Genomic DNA, 15,589 nt, shown 5'->3' with positions numbered 1-15,589 from the left:
CCTCGCAGCAACACGGGTGGGGGCTGCCGGAGGATTGTGGGGGGGTGCTTTAGTTTAGTGCAGAGGAATTGAAAGATTGGACAAGTTTGAGATTTTAATTAGAAACTAATCTCCGGCTCAAACACACCGCCTCCTGACTCATCCTACACAGATTAAGGCAGCCGCTGTTTTGTATCGTTGCCTGTAAACTGAGCAAAACTCATCACGGTCATTAAATGTGGAGGCCAAGACTCTAGACCCTGTGCACACACTCAGGTCAGAGCTGGAGACCAGGTCAGGCCTCGAGGATACTTAAGCATAAGAAGATCCAGAGATCCAGGAGACACACAGGCTGCCTGAACACGCGAGCGCCCGTCCACCCGCCCGTTCTTTAGACTTCAATCGGACGACTGGATGAAGTTACGACTGAGATGTTTGAGGTAGATCAGCAAAGACTTCAGGATGAAACATATGTGACACCAAAGAGGGTGGAGAGGAGAGGGCGCGTGTCATTTTCAATCGATTTGCCCCTATCGTTTGGATTTTAGAAGCACCAGCCTGACGATTATAATCAGTCCCGTTCCATCGTGTCACGTTAGCATTTCCCCTCCCAAACCAACAAATGTGAAGAGCCTCTCTTACCACGTTGTAGCAGGACTTCTTGTCCGATCCGGTGAAGTGATACAGGTCGACCGTGTTGCACTTCTGCATGTACATCTTGAACATGCTGTTGATGAGCTTCAGGGACATGACGCAGATGGCGGAGTTCGGCGTCGCCTCCGTGGAGTTGGGCTTTCCCCGGGCGAAGGCGGCGAAGAGCACGTCGTCGCCTTCCTCCAGCCTCAGCTGCCTCTGCAGCTCCACGTCGCTGCCCACCTTGGTGACGGTGGCCGCTTGAAGGATGTTGAAGACCTTCACGTCTTCCATGGAGCGCCGCCGCCGTTTATCTGTGCTGATGCACTCCAGCGGCATCTCCACGTAACGGCGGATGTCGTGGTCGGAGGAGCACATGCGCACGATGCGCGTGTGGTAGGTCTGGGAGTCCTTGCTCACCTGCTGCACGGTGAGGAAGTAGGTGAACGGCCCGCTGTGGAAGGAGTAGACGTATCGCAGGTAGTAGCTCCCGCGGAGGGGGGGGATCAGGTCCATGTATGACCGATTGGAGAAAAAGGTGAACCCGTTCTGGCTGGTCTTCATTTTCCGCAGGGACATGGTGTGGGGACGCGCCGTGGGTCCCGTTACGTTTCCGGAGCCAGGAATTTCCGAGTTTCCAACGAAAAACATGATCATGTTGCTCTCCACATTAAGCACCTGAGAACCCGAAGGGCTGACCACCACATCGGAGTCTCGGGGTTGGCCCTTGTCCTGTTTAAGGTCAGTGAAGCAATAGACCAGTTCGTCCACGCTCTTCTGTCTACCCTCTTCGTCCAGGCTAACGTCGTCTTCCAGGACGTGGCGGCGGCAAACGCCGTTGTCCGCCGAGCCGCAGCTGAACAGCCCTTTGTCGTAAATGTTTTCCACCACCAGAGCGACGTTGAGGTTGTCCTTTCTGCCGCCGCCAGAGCTCGCGTTGGCTACTTTCTGACCACAAGTCTGGTTGGCGAGAAGTGGCCCCGTGCGGTACTCCGACAGCTTGGTGAGGCTCGGGGCCAAGGCGTAGATCCTGTTCGTGGCCCCCACGTAGATGATGCCGTCGAGGGTCACCACGTTCTGGATGGGGAATTCTGCAGTGAAGGTCGGCAGCTCGTAGCTGACGGAGAGGTTCAGCTTGTTGGGCTCAGGGGATTTTTGGCAGTGGCCCTCGGCGCTGGCACTCAGGGCCCACAGCAGCAGCACGGCGGCAGGAAAGGAGCAGAGATTCATCCTGTTCCAGAAACAAGAGACACGAGAAACGGTCAAAACACAAACGCCATCTCGGAATAGGCGGCCGCAATTGTCCCGGACGTGAATGCGTGGAAAAAGATGCAATCTGCGCTGAACAGAGACCACTGTGGGGAAACAAAGCAGCGCGGCAAAATCCCCCCTCAGGGATATAAATGGAACTGTGTCAGGTTATAAACGCAGGGTTTACTCACTCCACCACAAGCACTGAACTGCATTCAGGCTCGAGAGTCTGAGGCTTTGTGCCGACACAAAGCTTTAATATCAGCCTTCTAATCACGAGCGCTTCTTCTACATTCTGACCTTAGACAGACCAGCAGCGAGATCTGGGTGAGCACTTTTGTGGTTCTCAGCTCTGTTCCCAAATGACCACAGTGAGAGTCAAAGCAGTGAATCACCCAGAGAGGGATGCAACCCACGAGCCTAAGTTTAGACAGGAGGGGCCCTAGGGAGCGGACACAAACTCAATTAAAACTAAAGAGGCTGGAGGGAGAAGGCAAGGGGGACCATCCTGTGAAATGATAAATAACCCGGGAGACTAACTGGTGATCCGCTGGGAGAAGCTTTTAGCGGAGGGGGGGTCGCGGAGGAACAACAACACAGGATTCACTAAGTGTGCACTCGCGTGCAGCTTATCTGGATGCGGTTTTGACACGATTTCCAGATGTAAACGAAAAAGAGGCCAAAAACAACGTTTGTTTTTCCAAGTCATCCGAGTGAGACGCGGTTGCACCGAGGTCCCCCGGGTGAGCCGGGCGTGCGCCCCGCTGTGAGGAGCGTTTTCTGAAGTTTTCTATGTCGTCATCATCTCGGTGCCGAGACGGAAAAACAGGTGCTCGGAAAGTAACTGTTTAAAAAGCCTCTTTAAGCTAAAAGTCCATCTGCAAGTGGATGAATCCAAGTCTGAATGAATGACAACATCACAAAATGTCTTTTTAAAAAAGAAACAACGATGCGAGATGAGTCTCGTCTTGCTTTTGTTCAAAAGTCTGAGAAATGGTGTACACCTGCAGCAAACACAATACACGCACAGCTTCGTCTTTTTAGAGGACAAAAGGTGGTGAGAAACAGTGAAAATATTTCCATTTCGAGAGGAAAGTGACTCATGGCCAACGGCCTCTGGGAATTCGGTAAATTGTGCAAGGAGCCAGAAAAACATTCGGAAAAAAAGGCACGGATATCCAGAAGAGGAGGAGGAGAGCGCGTCCAGAGTCGGCTGCCTTGAAAAGGTTGGAAAAGTGCGAGGAAAAGGAAAAAAACAAGAAATGTATAAGGCATAAACTCACCTGTAAAGCGAGTTCTGTGGGTCCGCTTGATTCAAACCATATCCATCTGCTCGCTCCAGCAGCGGGACTTTCTCACAAGTTCAAACTGTCCTCGTATATATATATATGACATACACCGGTCACATATATATTTTGTCCCGTGGAGGATTTAAAAAAAAGAAGAAAAGAAGCAGCTTCCAGTGGTTGTTACTGGTTTTCCTCTGTGCCCAGTAGTCCGCGGCGCTCCGCCTGAGACCTGCGACGCTCCGCACTGACTGCATCCAGCCCCGCAGACGCACGCTGCCGCTGCCGCTCTCGCGGCGTGGCGCCTCAAGCTCCGCCCCTTTTCCGCTCCAAACCGAGTGCGACGCGTCCAGGTGCTGCCGCGACCCCGGCCCGCGTGACAGACAGAGACGCAGGTAAATAAACAGCGACGCACAATCTTTAATTGGGGATCAACACGTGGCACCAAAAGGGTATCAGAGCCCACAAACTCGTGATGGGATTCGTCACAAATCCCACAAAATGGTTCTTTTAGACCGTGCAGAGCAAATCTTTTGTACCTGAGCACAATACCAGCTGCTTTTCCGGTCCACATGACACACAACCCACAGAAAAAGGGCAACTAAATGCCTCCCTTTGAGTCCCCACCTGACTCTGCTCCAGCCCCACCGTGAGTCACACCGGTTGTCAAGTTCAAACTTCTCACTTGGCCCCAGATGCGGAGCTACGCTGCCGACGCCGGGCCAACTGCGTGCGTCTCACGCATGAATCACTCACGAATTCCGCCGTCTCTCTTCCCGAACGGAGCCCGTTTGGAATGGAGGCTGGAAAGCGATGCTGACGGTGGGTGCGGAGAGGCGATGTCACCGGTGCCTCTTTTCTTCTTTTTCCAGGTTTGGGAGCCTGTTTTACACTTCTGCTAACTTCATTTTAACTTGTCACCTTTGACCAGACGTTTTCTGGACAATTCATCAGCTCCTTGACGTTTAAATGGATGATTTCCGATGAGATCCATGTTTTCCCCCTCTAAGACACGCCAGGGAGCCCTTCAGCCGTCGCTGCACACCATCAACCTTTATTGTGTCTCAGGACACCGGCCTTCATTCCAAGTAACTGGATAAATCGTGTTTCTAAATACCAAATCATTACTTTCAGGTATAAGCAAAGCGAACCAATCAGCTGAGAGCACTTCAGTAGTTTTTAGGTGTGGTGAAGGTGACTCAGAAGTTCAAACCAAATATTAAAGTATGGAAGAGGAGTAGCTGCTCTCAATATTTGGGGAACTTCTGCTCTACTGGGATTTGGATGTTAAACCATCTCCAGGCTGGTCCAAAAAAGGGAAAATATTCAGCAAGTGGCTGTTGGTGGATGCCAGAGGTCAGCTGATGTTCTGAAAAAAGAAACCAGGCTGTATCATCGGACAGAGCTGTTTCACCTGCTTCTTCCTCACTAACGAGGGAACAAATTGTACCTGAATGCAGAATACTCAGGCGTGTTTTTCCAAACAAATACAGCAAATGAATAAACCAAACAGAGGCCCAGCGCCCGAGGCTCCGTTTGCTCTTTGCTAACGCTGCACGGGGCACTTTTTCTCTGTTTACCGCCGCTGTTTCTAAAGAGTTGTGCTCCTCTCCAGGGCATTTCTGGTGCACTTGCCAAGGGCTGCGTCTGGCACGGGGCGTGTGTCTGCCTCTGCAGCCCAGAGGTGTGTCCCCGCTCCCGCGGTGGTGGACCGGCGTGGATGTCAGGTCGTTGGGAAGGGCAGCAGAGGAAGACAGAGGGAAAAGGCCAGGCTGGTGGTCAACCTCACGCAGGTGGGAGTCGTGAAAATAAGACACGCGCTGCAGGAAAGACGAGCTTGCTCCTGCCACAAACACCTGCAGGACAACAGTAATCCACTTTTTTGTGGGGGGGGGATGAAACCTGCAGGAAAGAGATCTCATCTGTGCAGTTTGTGAGGACGAAAATGCAGTTTGCTGTTCATTTAGTGCGGCCATCTGACCCGTGATAGCGCCGCCTGCTGGCGGCAGGACTGAACGGAGCCGAAAGAAGCTTCAGTTGTGGCTCATTTGCAGCAAGAAAAGGGAGAGTCGTGTCCCAGAGAAAGTCAAGTGGTTATCTGGGAGGAGCAGGCCTGGTTTTACCATCCCTGCCAGCCTGTCTGGTGCAGCTAAACAAAGTCCAGCCCAGGTTATTTATCACCTACAGGGTCAATACAAACCCTGGTTAACTGCTGAGCAGAACATTAAACTCTGACTTGTCTGGCCTTCATTCTACAGATGGACTTCTTCAGTTTTCCATGAATTAGCTCATTAGCTGTGCTACCTTCATCACTTGGATGTGTAGCTGTGTCGACGGGATTCTCAAGCGGGGTCGTGTTGAATATGGATATGACCTTTGGCCTTTGTTGGACCCCACAGTGAGCTTGTGTAAGCAAACCACTGCTTCATAGATTTTTGCCTTCATTGGGAGTCTATAGAATCCATGTCTGGAGCACCAGATCAGTGATCTTGAATTACCTGTGAGCCAGATAAAGGTCAACCCGCAGCCAGAAAGGAAATCAAAAGACTGCGTTCTCGTGTGAGACAGGAAATGGTTGCTGCAGCAGACAGGCGCGCGAGCCGTCTGTCAATAAGCTGCTGCTGCTTCTGTATCGGCCCCCATCTGTCCCCGATGGAGCCGCGGCCTGAAAACAGCAGTGTAATAAAGAAGGCGGTCTCGCACGAGCCCTTTCATATCCACGTGAGGATATCTCAGCTCATCACACACCTCTGGACACATGTGGCGGAGCGTGTGCCTGAGCACAGCAGATCCCTTCTGGAGTCGTCCGTTTGTCAGCGTTAGCTTGAAGCGCCACATCTGCGGCGCTGCATTTAATATTCCCTGTCATCGGTTTGTGCCTGATGGGAATCAGGACAAGACAGAACAATCAGTGCTGCGCAGCAGCGTTCGGACTGTGTACGCGGAGCACTCGAGGGCTCTCGAAGGCTCCCATCCTTGCTGTTTTACAGTGGAAGCTCTGACTAAAGTAAACCAACCTCAAGTGCCATCCAGACGGGACGCACGACTCCTTGACTTTCCGCTCTGTGCACAGTCGCTCTGAGTGTAAACACCAGTCGGCTGCAGAGGACCCCCCCCCCCTCCTCCTACACACACACACACTTTTGCAAAGTAACCCCAGTTTTCTGAATTTGGACGTCTTTCAGCTGAACCTTTCGAGCTGCAGGAGATCCTGCCGGGCTTCGTTATGCCTGAGAGGGAATCCAGGATGTTGTTTTGTTGATTTACCGTGCACGCCGACATCATGTGACATCCTGCTGGTCTTTGTCCTGGGCTCTGCGGATTGACAAAAGACCCATGTTACAGTTTTCAAGGCGTGTGTGAGCGAGGGAGGCTCAGGTGTGAAGACAACAATCGGCCATTCAGCAGAACAAAAGGGGGCTGTTGAGCAGATCAAACAGCAGCCGGTGTTCCAACAGCACAGATAATCAAAATTAAAACCTTATTTACACAACGGAAAGCAGACAGTTACCGCTTCATTTAGGGCCTGATGTGAATTCTGGATCCAGATTCTGGGTTGAATCCTATAATAATGCTACCGTGCAATTAAATTTTTTTTTTTTAGAATATCCCCAAATTACTAGTCTTGGTGACGACCTCCTGTTATTAAAAAAAGAGAAAAGCTGGGACGGACTCTCAAAGATGTCTGAGACGTTGCTCCATTGCGTCATGTCGAACAGATGCGCGGTAAAAGTGATGTATGGCTTTCAGGGAGCACGCGGACTGACTGATGGAGAACCAGGTGTGCTGGAGGGGAGGAACGTCTGCGGAGGGCTGAGGTGTTGGACCCCGAGGCTGCAGGGACAGACCTGGACCAGCCTCCTTTCATCAGATCCACTGCTCACTGCTGCAACAGCTGACAGAAAAATGATTCACACATTCAGTCATCTCCCATAATCCAGCTGGTGGCGTTTCAAACGGAATTAGCCCGAAGGCTCCAGCGCGAGGAGAGACATCGAGAACGTGTCTGGAATGTGTAAAGCCAACATTTTACGGACACACTGGCTTCCAAACGCATCAGAAAGCAATTGATGAAGTAGATTTAAAGATGTGCATAAATGTTTGATGAAAGGCTGGTGTGTAGCGCACCTCTGGTGTCTTGTTGAAGGGATGGTGGAAAGATTATTTTTTTAAAAACCAAACAAAACCCCAACAAAGGAAGCTGTGTGGGATGTGGGAACTGGAGACCTGGGTGCTGCTCTGCCTGCAGGCAGCAAACAGTCCGTCAGCCTGTGCGAGACGTCGATGCAAACCAGAAGATCAGCAAATCCCCCAAAGGCCCTGGGAGGTGGAAACAAATAAGGCAACACACTTTGTGGGTCTTCTCTCCTGACGCAACTGCTTTCAAGAAATGTTTGTTAACGGGCGATCAGGAGGCTCGTGGCTCCATCTGCTGGCCGGAGGGTGAACTGCAGCCAGACGCAACTGTGGTGGAGGCCGTTTGCTCTTTTTAGAAGAGAGATGTAAAGATATCATTTCGGATTGTGTATGTGTAGGTTACGTGAATGTGCAGGGGGAAGAAGGTAGATGTAATGAACAAATAAAACTTTCCTGCAGCACCCTCCTTACACCCCCCTGGCTGCTGTCTCACTTGTTTTACATGCAGGGCAGCAGAAGAGAATAATCTTCCTGCAGCCAGGAGCAATGAAGCTAGTGACATTCTAATTTTCTATCATAATCCCGCCAACTGGATCAAATTTTAGATTAGATTTCGGAATGTGATCCCGGATTTACAAGCCAATTTGCTTTAACTTTAATCTTTAAAGCTTTGGGAAAACAGTATCTCACAAATTGACACCATTTCCTTTATCGTGGTTTAGAAATAAACGAACGACTAAAGTCACCTTCAGATTATGAACGTGTCCAAATGTTTTCGCTAGAGGGCGCTATTATATCATAAACTCGCAGTAACTGCGCCAAAATCGACTACAGGTGACCTTTTTAGTGATTTAAACGCCGCATTTTTGCAGATTTTCATCGTTCTGTCTTTGATTATCATTAGGCTGACAGAAACCCTAAAACCACCCAATCTGAGGGCAGGAACTGTCAGTGTTCCAGCAGACAGGTCGCTTAATGATGTATGATTAAAGCCCCCAGACTACCTCATAGAGGCCCAGAGTCGGCTGTGGTCATATCAGGTAACACCATTAGTGCTACTGTGCAGGCCTGTCATCTGTTGGAGGTAACAGGGCCGTCTCTGTCCTCCCTACCTGTCACGTCTGCTTTAGTCTCAGCGGAATTTTCCCCTCCTGACCGAGCAGACAGAACTTTACACATCCTGCTGAGGAGCTTTCTAATGTGACCAAAAGTGACTGTTTGCACCGTTTCGTTCGGGTTGTTTCTGCTCTAGATGGTTTGGAAATTCCTCTTGTGTAAAACGGTGATAAAGAGGGATTCTGTGAACCAAATTATGCAAAAAAAAAGAAGAAAGAGAAGAAAAAAGGGGGGCAAATGAGAAGAGTATGTTATGGTGCATTTCATTCGTGAAGTCAGTGAGTTGCCGACGGACAAGAAACGTGTGTCAACCTGAACTCTTACACACATTCATCTCACTCTTACACACAACGTCGCTCCGGTCCGGAAAGATGTTCCCAGTTCACTGCAGTGGAACCTGACTGACACACACACACACACACACACACACACACACACACACACACAATTTTGGTGTAAATAAACTTGAACACTGCCAGAAGGCCTCACTCGCCTTTAGCGTTGCTTAATGTTTGTTTCTGGAGTAACCATGGAAACACGGTGCCAACTGGGCTCGGAAAAAGGATGACTGGGATCAGACCCTTCTGAGATCCAGTGCTACAGAGGTGGCTGTTGGGAATTTTGCTTTCAGCTCCCCCTTCGACTCTTTTTTACTTCAGCTCCTGCTGACCAGGAAAGTCACGGAAAAGAAAACCCCACGAGTTTATATTAAATTTTAATGTGCACAGCGTGATCTTGTACAGTAAAAGCGAGGCAGGAGAATATTTTCTCATAAAAAAAAAAATCACCTTTCGAGCTTTAAAACACTCAATTCAAAGAACAAGTGCAGCGATATTACCATTCCTGTGATAACAGCAGGTAAGACTGAAGGTGATGGACTCAAAGGAACCGCCCCCTTCACCCAGGAGACATCTTTGGAGGTGGCGGGGGGGCCTAGCATTGTGTCCACGGTCAAGAAGCGAGGCGGTGGAACCAAATAATCAGGAAAGAGAGAAAAAAATAAGGGTGTGAAAGATTCCACCTCACGTGGTTCAATTCCAATGCATTAACCTGTGTAAGTACCACAGTGTGTGGGATGTATCCCCCCCCCACACACACACGCTTTCAGCTACACATCCCAGGAGTGGATTGTGCAAATAGTAGCTGCTAATATTCAATTAGCTTATCACGATGTGCTGTTAATACTTACCCCTAGATTAGTGCACTGGATTAAGGCAATAAAATATCACGTTTAAACACCCATACAGTACATAAAAGATATTAAAAAAAATATATTGTCAGTGAAGTTCTTCATATTCATAGTACAAAGCAATCGTTATGGGACTATGGTAGAGTGAGCCTCACTGATTGAAATAAAGACAACAGTTCTTGCAGGGTGCAAACGTTGTCGGTCACACGGGCGCTAGGCTGGGGGGGTTACGGAGGTGATGCGGGAAGCTGGTGCACGGAGCGAGCGCAGGTCGTGGCTGCAGAGGTGCAGGCGGACGGCAAGGTGCATGCAGGAGCGAGGGCGGGGTTCAGTGTGTTAGACTGCGGGGAAGCTGGGCGAAGGGCGTGGTCGGTTGGGGGGGGGGGGGGGGGGGTCATCAAGGTCAGAGGGAGACAGAGAGACAGAGAGGGAGAGCGGGCGGGCGAGGTGGGCGCTGCTGTGCTGTTTGTGCAGTTGTTTCGTTCTTGCTGAGTCAGATAGAATTTGGCAGCACTCTCTCTTTCTCTCTGTTTGGACCCTCCAACCCCCCCTCCTCCCCCCTCCCCCAACAACGCTGTCCTGCTCTGCTCCCAAAAACACACCAGCGAGCACAGCGAGGCAGCGGCGACGCGTCCCGATAACTGGAAAAGCGCTGCCTGAAACTACCAGGAAATGTTAAGTTGTTTGTTTGTTTGTTTGTTTTTAAAACAGTGGGGGAAAAACTGGAAAACAAAAACTAAACCGTGACAGGAAGAAAAACCAATCCCCCGTCGTCCCACCCACAAACGCTGGAGAGAAAAAGTCAGGTGAAGTCAGGTGCCATTAGGCCACGCCCACGCAGCCTGCTCCCCATCTCTGGAAAAGTCTCTCCTCCTTTTTCGATATTCTTCTTCTTCTCTGCTCTGCGTCGTCCCTCCCCGGCCTCCCTCCTCCCTCTTCTTCTACACCTCCTTGCTGGTGCGGATCCGGACGCCGCCGAGGCACTTGCCCATGGCCTCGAACAGCGGGTCGCAGAACGTGTGCACGCAGATGGAGTAGACGCGGCTGATGCAGTGGATCTCGATCAGGTAGCTCTTGACGCACGGCACCACGGCCCAGATGTGTATAAAGGACAGGATGGCGAAGAAGATCCCCCAGATCAGCGCCAGCGGGATCCCCACCAGCGCCGTCAGCAGCCGGTAGCACCAGTACTTGGTCACGGTGAAGGTGGTGAAGCTGGCCTTCCAGACGCCATCGAAGCTGTAGGTCCCCGCAGGCTCGGCGATCACGTCCTCAAAGTCCACCTGGAGAGGGAGGAAGAGAATCAGAGTTAGGATACCACACGTGCATCCCATAATACGCAGTTGGTGTGTCTGACATGACAAGTCTGGGCCGCTTGGGCCGTATCGGCGGAGCTACAGCGGCCTTCGATTCGGGATAATGGTGGTTTTTTTCAGATTTAGGCCAGATTAGGATGCTAAAAGTTGGTGAACGGGATGGATTAGAGTCAAGGCCAAAGGGGATCTGTCATCCGTGGCGGCTCCTCGCAGGCCTGAGGATGGACCCGTCCTCGACTCCGTCCCCTCGTCCGGGTTGTTTGGAGCTCGGCGGATCTGCAGCATCTGTGATCCGAGCTGGTGGCAGCATTGCAAACACAATACAGACGTCTCCGATGGTCTCACAGCCAATATTTATTTTACAGTTACTCAGTGACTAATGCCAGCGTTGGGCAACTATTGGCTGCAGTATCAGCTCATGCAGAGACAGAAGCTGGATGCTGGGTTTTAGTCCCCCCCCCCCGGTGCAACAACGGCTCTTAAAGCCACTTTGTTCACTCCAGACATCAGGCCGTTAGCTATCTACAGCTGGAAAACAGTTGAGGTTTTCCACTGCTAAACGTCCTTAACTAGAGCCAGACCCTTTTCTGTTCTCTGAAACTCAATTAAGGCGAAGTGAAACAATCTCAACCAGTTTCCACAATGGGGGGGGGGCAGAAACCCTAAACAATTTCCCTGCGGCGAGCAGTGTTAGGCTGGATTAAAGTGTGTCCCTCTGCACTTCAATCAGAAGTCTGATACGACACAAAAGTGTCTCAGGGTCGGCATGTGATCAGTCGGCAAGGCAACCCTGTTGAGTAAATAAGGCAACGAGCTATTTCCAGAGCTCTATCTTCAGGCCGTCAGCCATGCCTGAACAGACAGAGGGAGTCTCTGGAGGAGGAGGACGGGGGCCAGAGGACATTAATGGACTCCTTTATTGGTTTGGCGGCTGCGAGGAAATGTTGGGTTTGGTCAAGGAGGCAGATTAGGATGAGTGGCAGCAGGGAAACATTGTAGGTGTGATGAAGCTGTGGAGAACTCCAGCGGTTCGGACCATTCGGTGAGACTGAGGTCCGATTCCTCCTTCTCTGCGTATAGATTTCCATCATGGGGTTGGATTTACATGACATTTGGGTAAAAACAAATGCCATTTGACTGGCTGCCTGGGAGCAGCTGCAGCTGGGGACAAGTGGGACGTCGCAGATCTAAAGTCGAAACTTGTCAAACTCCCGAAGAATCATGCAGCTCTTGCACCTCCAGAGGGAGCTTCTCCCTCCCTCAGTCTGGTCTTGGATCTGCTTCTGCCCTCAGGACAACTGTCTCCAGTGGGGACATTTTTCCCTCCGCACACACCTCCTCTGTGCTATATAAAGACCTCAAAATTCTCCAAAACACCCCCCCCCCTCCCAACCACCACCCTGTCAGAAAAGCTCCACCTGAACATCAGTAACAGAAACGTATTTGATGGTGATTGAGACCAGCTGCAGCAGTTAAAGTGAACGTTTGGATTCATCTAATTATATGTGTGTGTGTGTGTGTGTGTGTGTGTTCACAGGATAAGGGAAGTTTGGGCAGGGATTCCCTGCATCCCCGATCACACACTTCCACTTGGAAAAAGTCTTTTGCTGACCTCGGAGCACCTCGGGACTGCTGCTAACAGCACACTGTAAAACGTACAAACTCGATGTGCTGGATTCTCAATAGGGAAGTAGAGAAAATGGAGTTGTCAGGATTTAGTTTGTGACGCCGTGCCTGTATCTACTACCCCAAAGGCTCAGCCTTGTGCTAACGGACCAAATATTCACTAAAAATGTATATAATCAGCCCGGTTCTCATCCATTAAATATATTGGCTACGTTTGGTAACTGGTTGGTGCCTAAGTTAGAACGTCTGAAGCTAAAATACAGGAACAAATGCTCAAAATTCCCTGTTTAAACTTATTTCTGTGTGTTTGTAGGGATTCTGTGTCCAGAATATAAACAGTGTCGCAATGCTACGGCTAACAGACGAGCATTATTAGGTACATGCTAGTCTACGTGTCTGTGCTTTGCCACATCAGGCCCTTGGCTGACAATCCCTCATAGCGATCTGAGTTTTTACAGTGCACGCGAACGCAATTTGGGATAAATTCACTCGCATCTGTGGAGCTGACTGGGGCGGGACTACCATAAAGCTGCATTCTATTCTGAGACTGGAAGGAGAGTCTGACTCACTGGACAGAGGAGAACTGGGAGAGCGAGAGTGTGTGTGTGTGTGTGTGTGTGTGATAGAGAGAAGTGAATGAACGCTTAAAGTTCACATTCCTACTAATCAATTTGGCGATGCTGATTTTCCTTAAATATAAACCTCAGGTGCCATTTCTCATCTGATCGTCTGTTTTCCACCAACACCTCAGTTTTACCTGAATATCACATTTTAGCAACAGTACAGATTATTTCCCTTAAACCTATAAATCACTTGTGCTGAGCTGTAAAGCTTCTGCCACAGAATACACTTACAGCCTGAATCTGATTTTTTTCCTATTACACTCGGTGTGGGGGCGGGAGGGTCAGAATGGGAGGAAAGTAGGGAGGAGAGATGGGGAGTGGTGAGGGATATCCCCTTCGATTTTCAAACCAGCTACTTGGGTGTTTCCCTGTTTTAATAAGGCAGTGTTCAAAGACATGACCCCCTCCAGAGGGCCCAGCCAGAGCGGAGCGCAGCCCGGCTTTGACAGCTGCCCCTCCCGCTATCTAACAGACGCGTCAGGTGTCTTCCAGCGCGCCGCTCCTCCGCCGCTTCTCTCCTCCTCGAAACAAAATAAACGCTCGCTGTTTGCGCGGCCGGGCTGCGCTCTTATGGAAAGAATTCTATTTTCCCAGCAGCAAGGCGTGCGCAACGAGGACTGTGGGAAATGTGTGTTCTAAAAACAGGAAATTCGTTATGTTTCCTCTGATTGGAGCGAGCGAGTCAGTTTCAAGTGGGCGTCCTGCGCGGACGCGCAGATATGTACACGTGTGGGCACCGTGTCGCCTTGGCGAGGTTTGATATATGCGTACAGCTTCTTCCTGATAAAAGTCATGGGAACACAGCTAGAACCATGGTGCCAAACTGTGGCGCGCCGCGTCTTTTACGCACACGGTTTCAGAGCTCCAACATCTCTCGTACTTTATTTCAAACTACAGATATGACAAACTACCTCACAGAGCATAATTATACTGCAGACTCCAACATTTACTTTCGTGACGTTGGAAATTCAATGAGTAAAACAACAAAAAGCGCGCAGCTGATGCAAATATAGAGCCAAATATGGACTTAAAAACCCTCACTCCATGCATGACTCACCTTGACGACGTCGTCGTTTAAGTGTTTTGGGTCCCGGTTGACCAGGTCGATTTCTTTAGTGTGGACATCCTCCATCGACTTCTCGTTCAGGCTGTCGTTGTCCATGTCTTTGTTGTTAGGTTTGTAAATGTTCCCTTGTTTTCGGATGAACGGCGAATGAAGGAACTCCTGCAGGATCCAGAGGAGGCAGAGAAAGAATAGAATGAGGAGGAGGGAGAGTGTGCGGCGCGCTGAGAGGGAAGGAGACTGGAGCTGCGTGTTACCAGCCTGCCCCACAAACAGGGATGGGTTTAAATGACTAGAAAGTCAAGCACCACACCCTTTGTCCCACCGCAAGGGGTCCTCATCAACCGGAAAGCCACCAAATATCCCAAACTGACATGTACAGTGCTTTTAAAAACCATATCAGTGGACATGGAAACATTTTTTAAAATTGCGTAAAAGCGCAAAAGCCACATATTATCCACTCATATGTAGTCCTTTTCGGCACATCAGTGGTTAAGGGCAAAAGTTATGGTCTGGCTGGAGAGCAAGTTAACACGCTTTGGTAAGATATACAAAACGTTTCGGGTTTCTTTGCCTGGCGCCTTTGAGTTTGCGTGCGTAAAGCGCAATTTGACTGTCCTACTCTGCCCTTTGCACTTTTACGCACGGTAAAAACTCGCACCACTACGCTAATGGATCCTCAGCGGCGATTCACATTCCCCCAGCATGTGTGGGACAAGCGTTAGTAATTATGGGGGAGAAAAAAAATATAACAACCCCCGCAAGGAGGGGTGGGATAACACACAAGTTTATATTAAAAACGAGGTTTTAAAAATAAAAAAGAGAGAACTGCCTGCTTTACATAATAGCCTTTGCTGTAACCTACCTCTTCTTTTTCTCCGTCCCTGAGTCCTCCAGTCATGCTGTCCTCACGTTTCAAATCAAATTAACGTGGAGAAACTGAGGAACACAATATTAGTGAAGGAGGCGTGGAGGTAAATTGAGAGGACTGCAGCGCTTCTCGGGGATCAGGACGGTGATCTAATTCCTTCTCATTCCGCAGACGTGACTGGAATATAGTGCCCACGCTGCCAGGGTAACCTCTGGCGTTTCCACAGACCCGCAGAGCGCGTCTTTTCCGTCCGGGAGTCACCTGCGTGGAGCCATGGGAGTCACCCCTTCTGCGCCGGCAAGAGAAACTAGCCTGACGTTCAGCTCCACGCGTGTTTTGAACTGACGCGGAAATATGTTATTGTAGATTTGGGCAGGGTATAATAACAGTGTTGTTCGCTGAAAAGGGAGCGTTAATTGGGTATGGCAAGGTGTGGATATTTGTCATACCTTAGCCGAATCCAGTGGTTACTGGGTAAGCAAAGGGAGGGAGGGAAATA

The 15,589-nt window shown here is 50.1% G+C and overlaps 2 protein-coding genes and 1 long non-coding RNA gene across 6 annotated transcripts in view; 1 reads left to right on the top strand and 2 right to left on the bottom strand.

Moving 5' to 3' along the window:
- Positions 1-3,387, bottom strand: part of met (MET proto-oncogene, receptor tyrosine kinase) — a 39,856-nt gene extending 36,469 nt beyond the window's left edge. Inside the window, exons 1-2 of one of the 2 annotated variants that reach the window (XM_011607323.2) lie at positions 3,147-3,387; positions 622-1,843 (exon numbers count right to left, since the gene is read on the bottom strand). In XM_011607323.2, the coding sequence (XP_011605625.2) occupies positions 622-1,842 (1,221 nt within the window). In that variant the 5' untranslated portion in view covers position 1,843; positions 3,147-3,387. 2 annotated transcript variants of the gene reach the window in all.
- A 104-nt stretch (positions 3,388-3,491) lies between these two features.
- On the top strand, positions 3,492-7,756 carry LOC105416953 (uncharacterized). 3 transcript variants are annotated; one of them, XR_003889571.1, is made up of 5 exons: positions 3,492-3,544; positions 3,845-3,971; positions 4,081-4,237; positions 4,765-4,942; positions 6,900-7,756. It is a non-coding gene; the product is annotated as an uncharacterized lncRNA (long non-coding RNA). The 3 variants fall into 3 exon arrangements; XR_003889570.1 differs by lacking the exon at positions 4,081-4,237 and having other exon boundaries at positions 3,845-4,021; XR_964830.2 differs by lacking the exons at positions 3,492-3,544; positions 4,081-4,237 and having other exon boundaries at positions 3,551-4,021.
- Positions 7,757-10,532: 2,776 nt separating this feature from the next.
- Positions 10,533-15,120, bottom strand: cav1 (caveolin 1). The gene is made up of 3 exons (NM_001170356.1): positions 15,085-15,120; positions 14,214-14,381; positions 10,533-10,874 (listed from the first exon to the last, which is right to left on the bottom strand). The coding sequence occupies exons 1-3, from the start codon at positions 15,118-15,120 to the stop codon at positions 10,533-10,535; spliced, it is 546 nt and encodes a 181-aa protein (NP_001163827.1).
- Positions 15,121-15,589: the final 469 nt, after the last annotated feature.

Source organism: Takifugu rubripes, chromosome 9 (assembly GCF_901000725.2).
Source record: "Takifugu rubripes chromosome 9, fTakRub1.2, whole genome shotgun sequence".
NCBI lineage: Eukaryota > Metazoa > Chordata > Actinopteri > Tetraodontiformes > Tetraodontidae > Takifugu > Takifugu rubripes.
The sequence above is the reverse complement of the archived record's forward strand: the minus strand, read 5'-3'. Positions and strand labels throughout refer to the sequence as shown.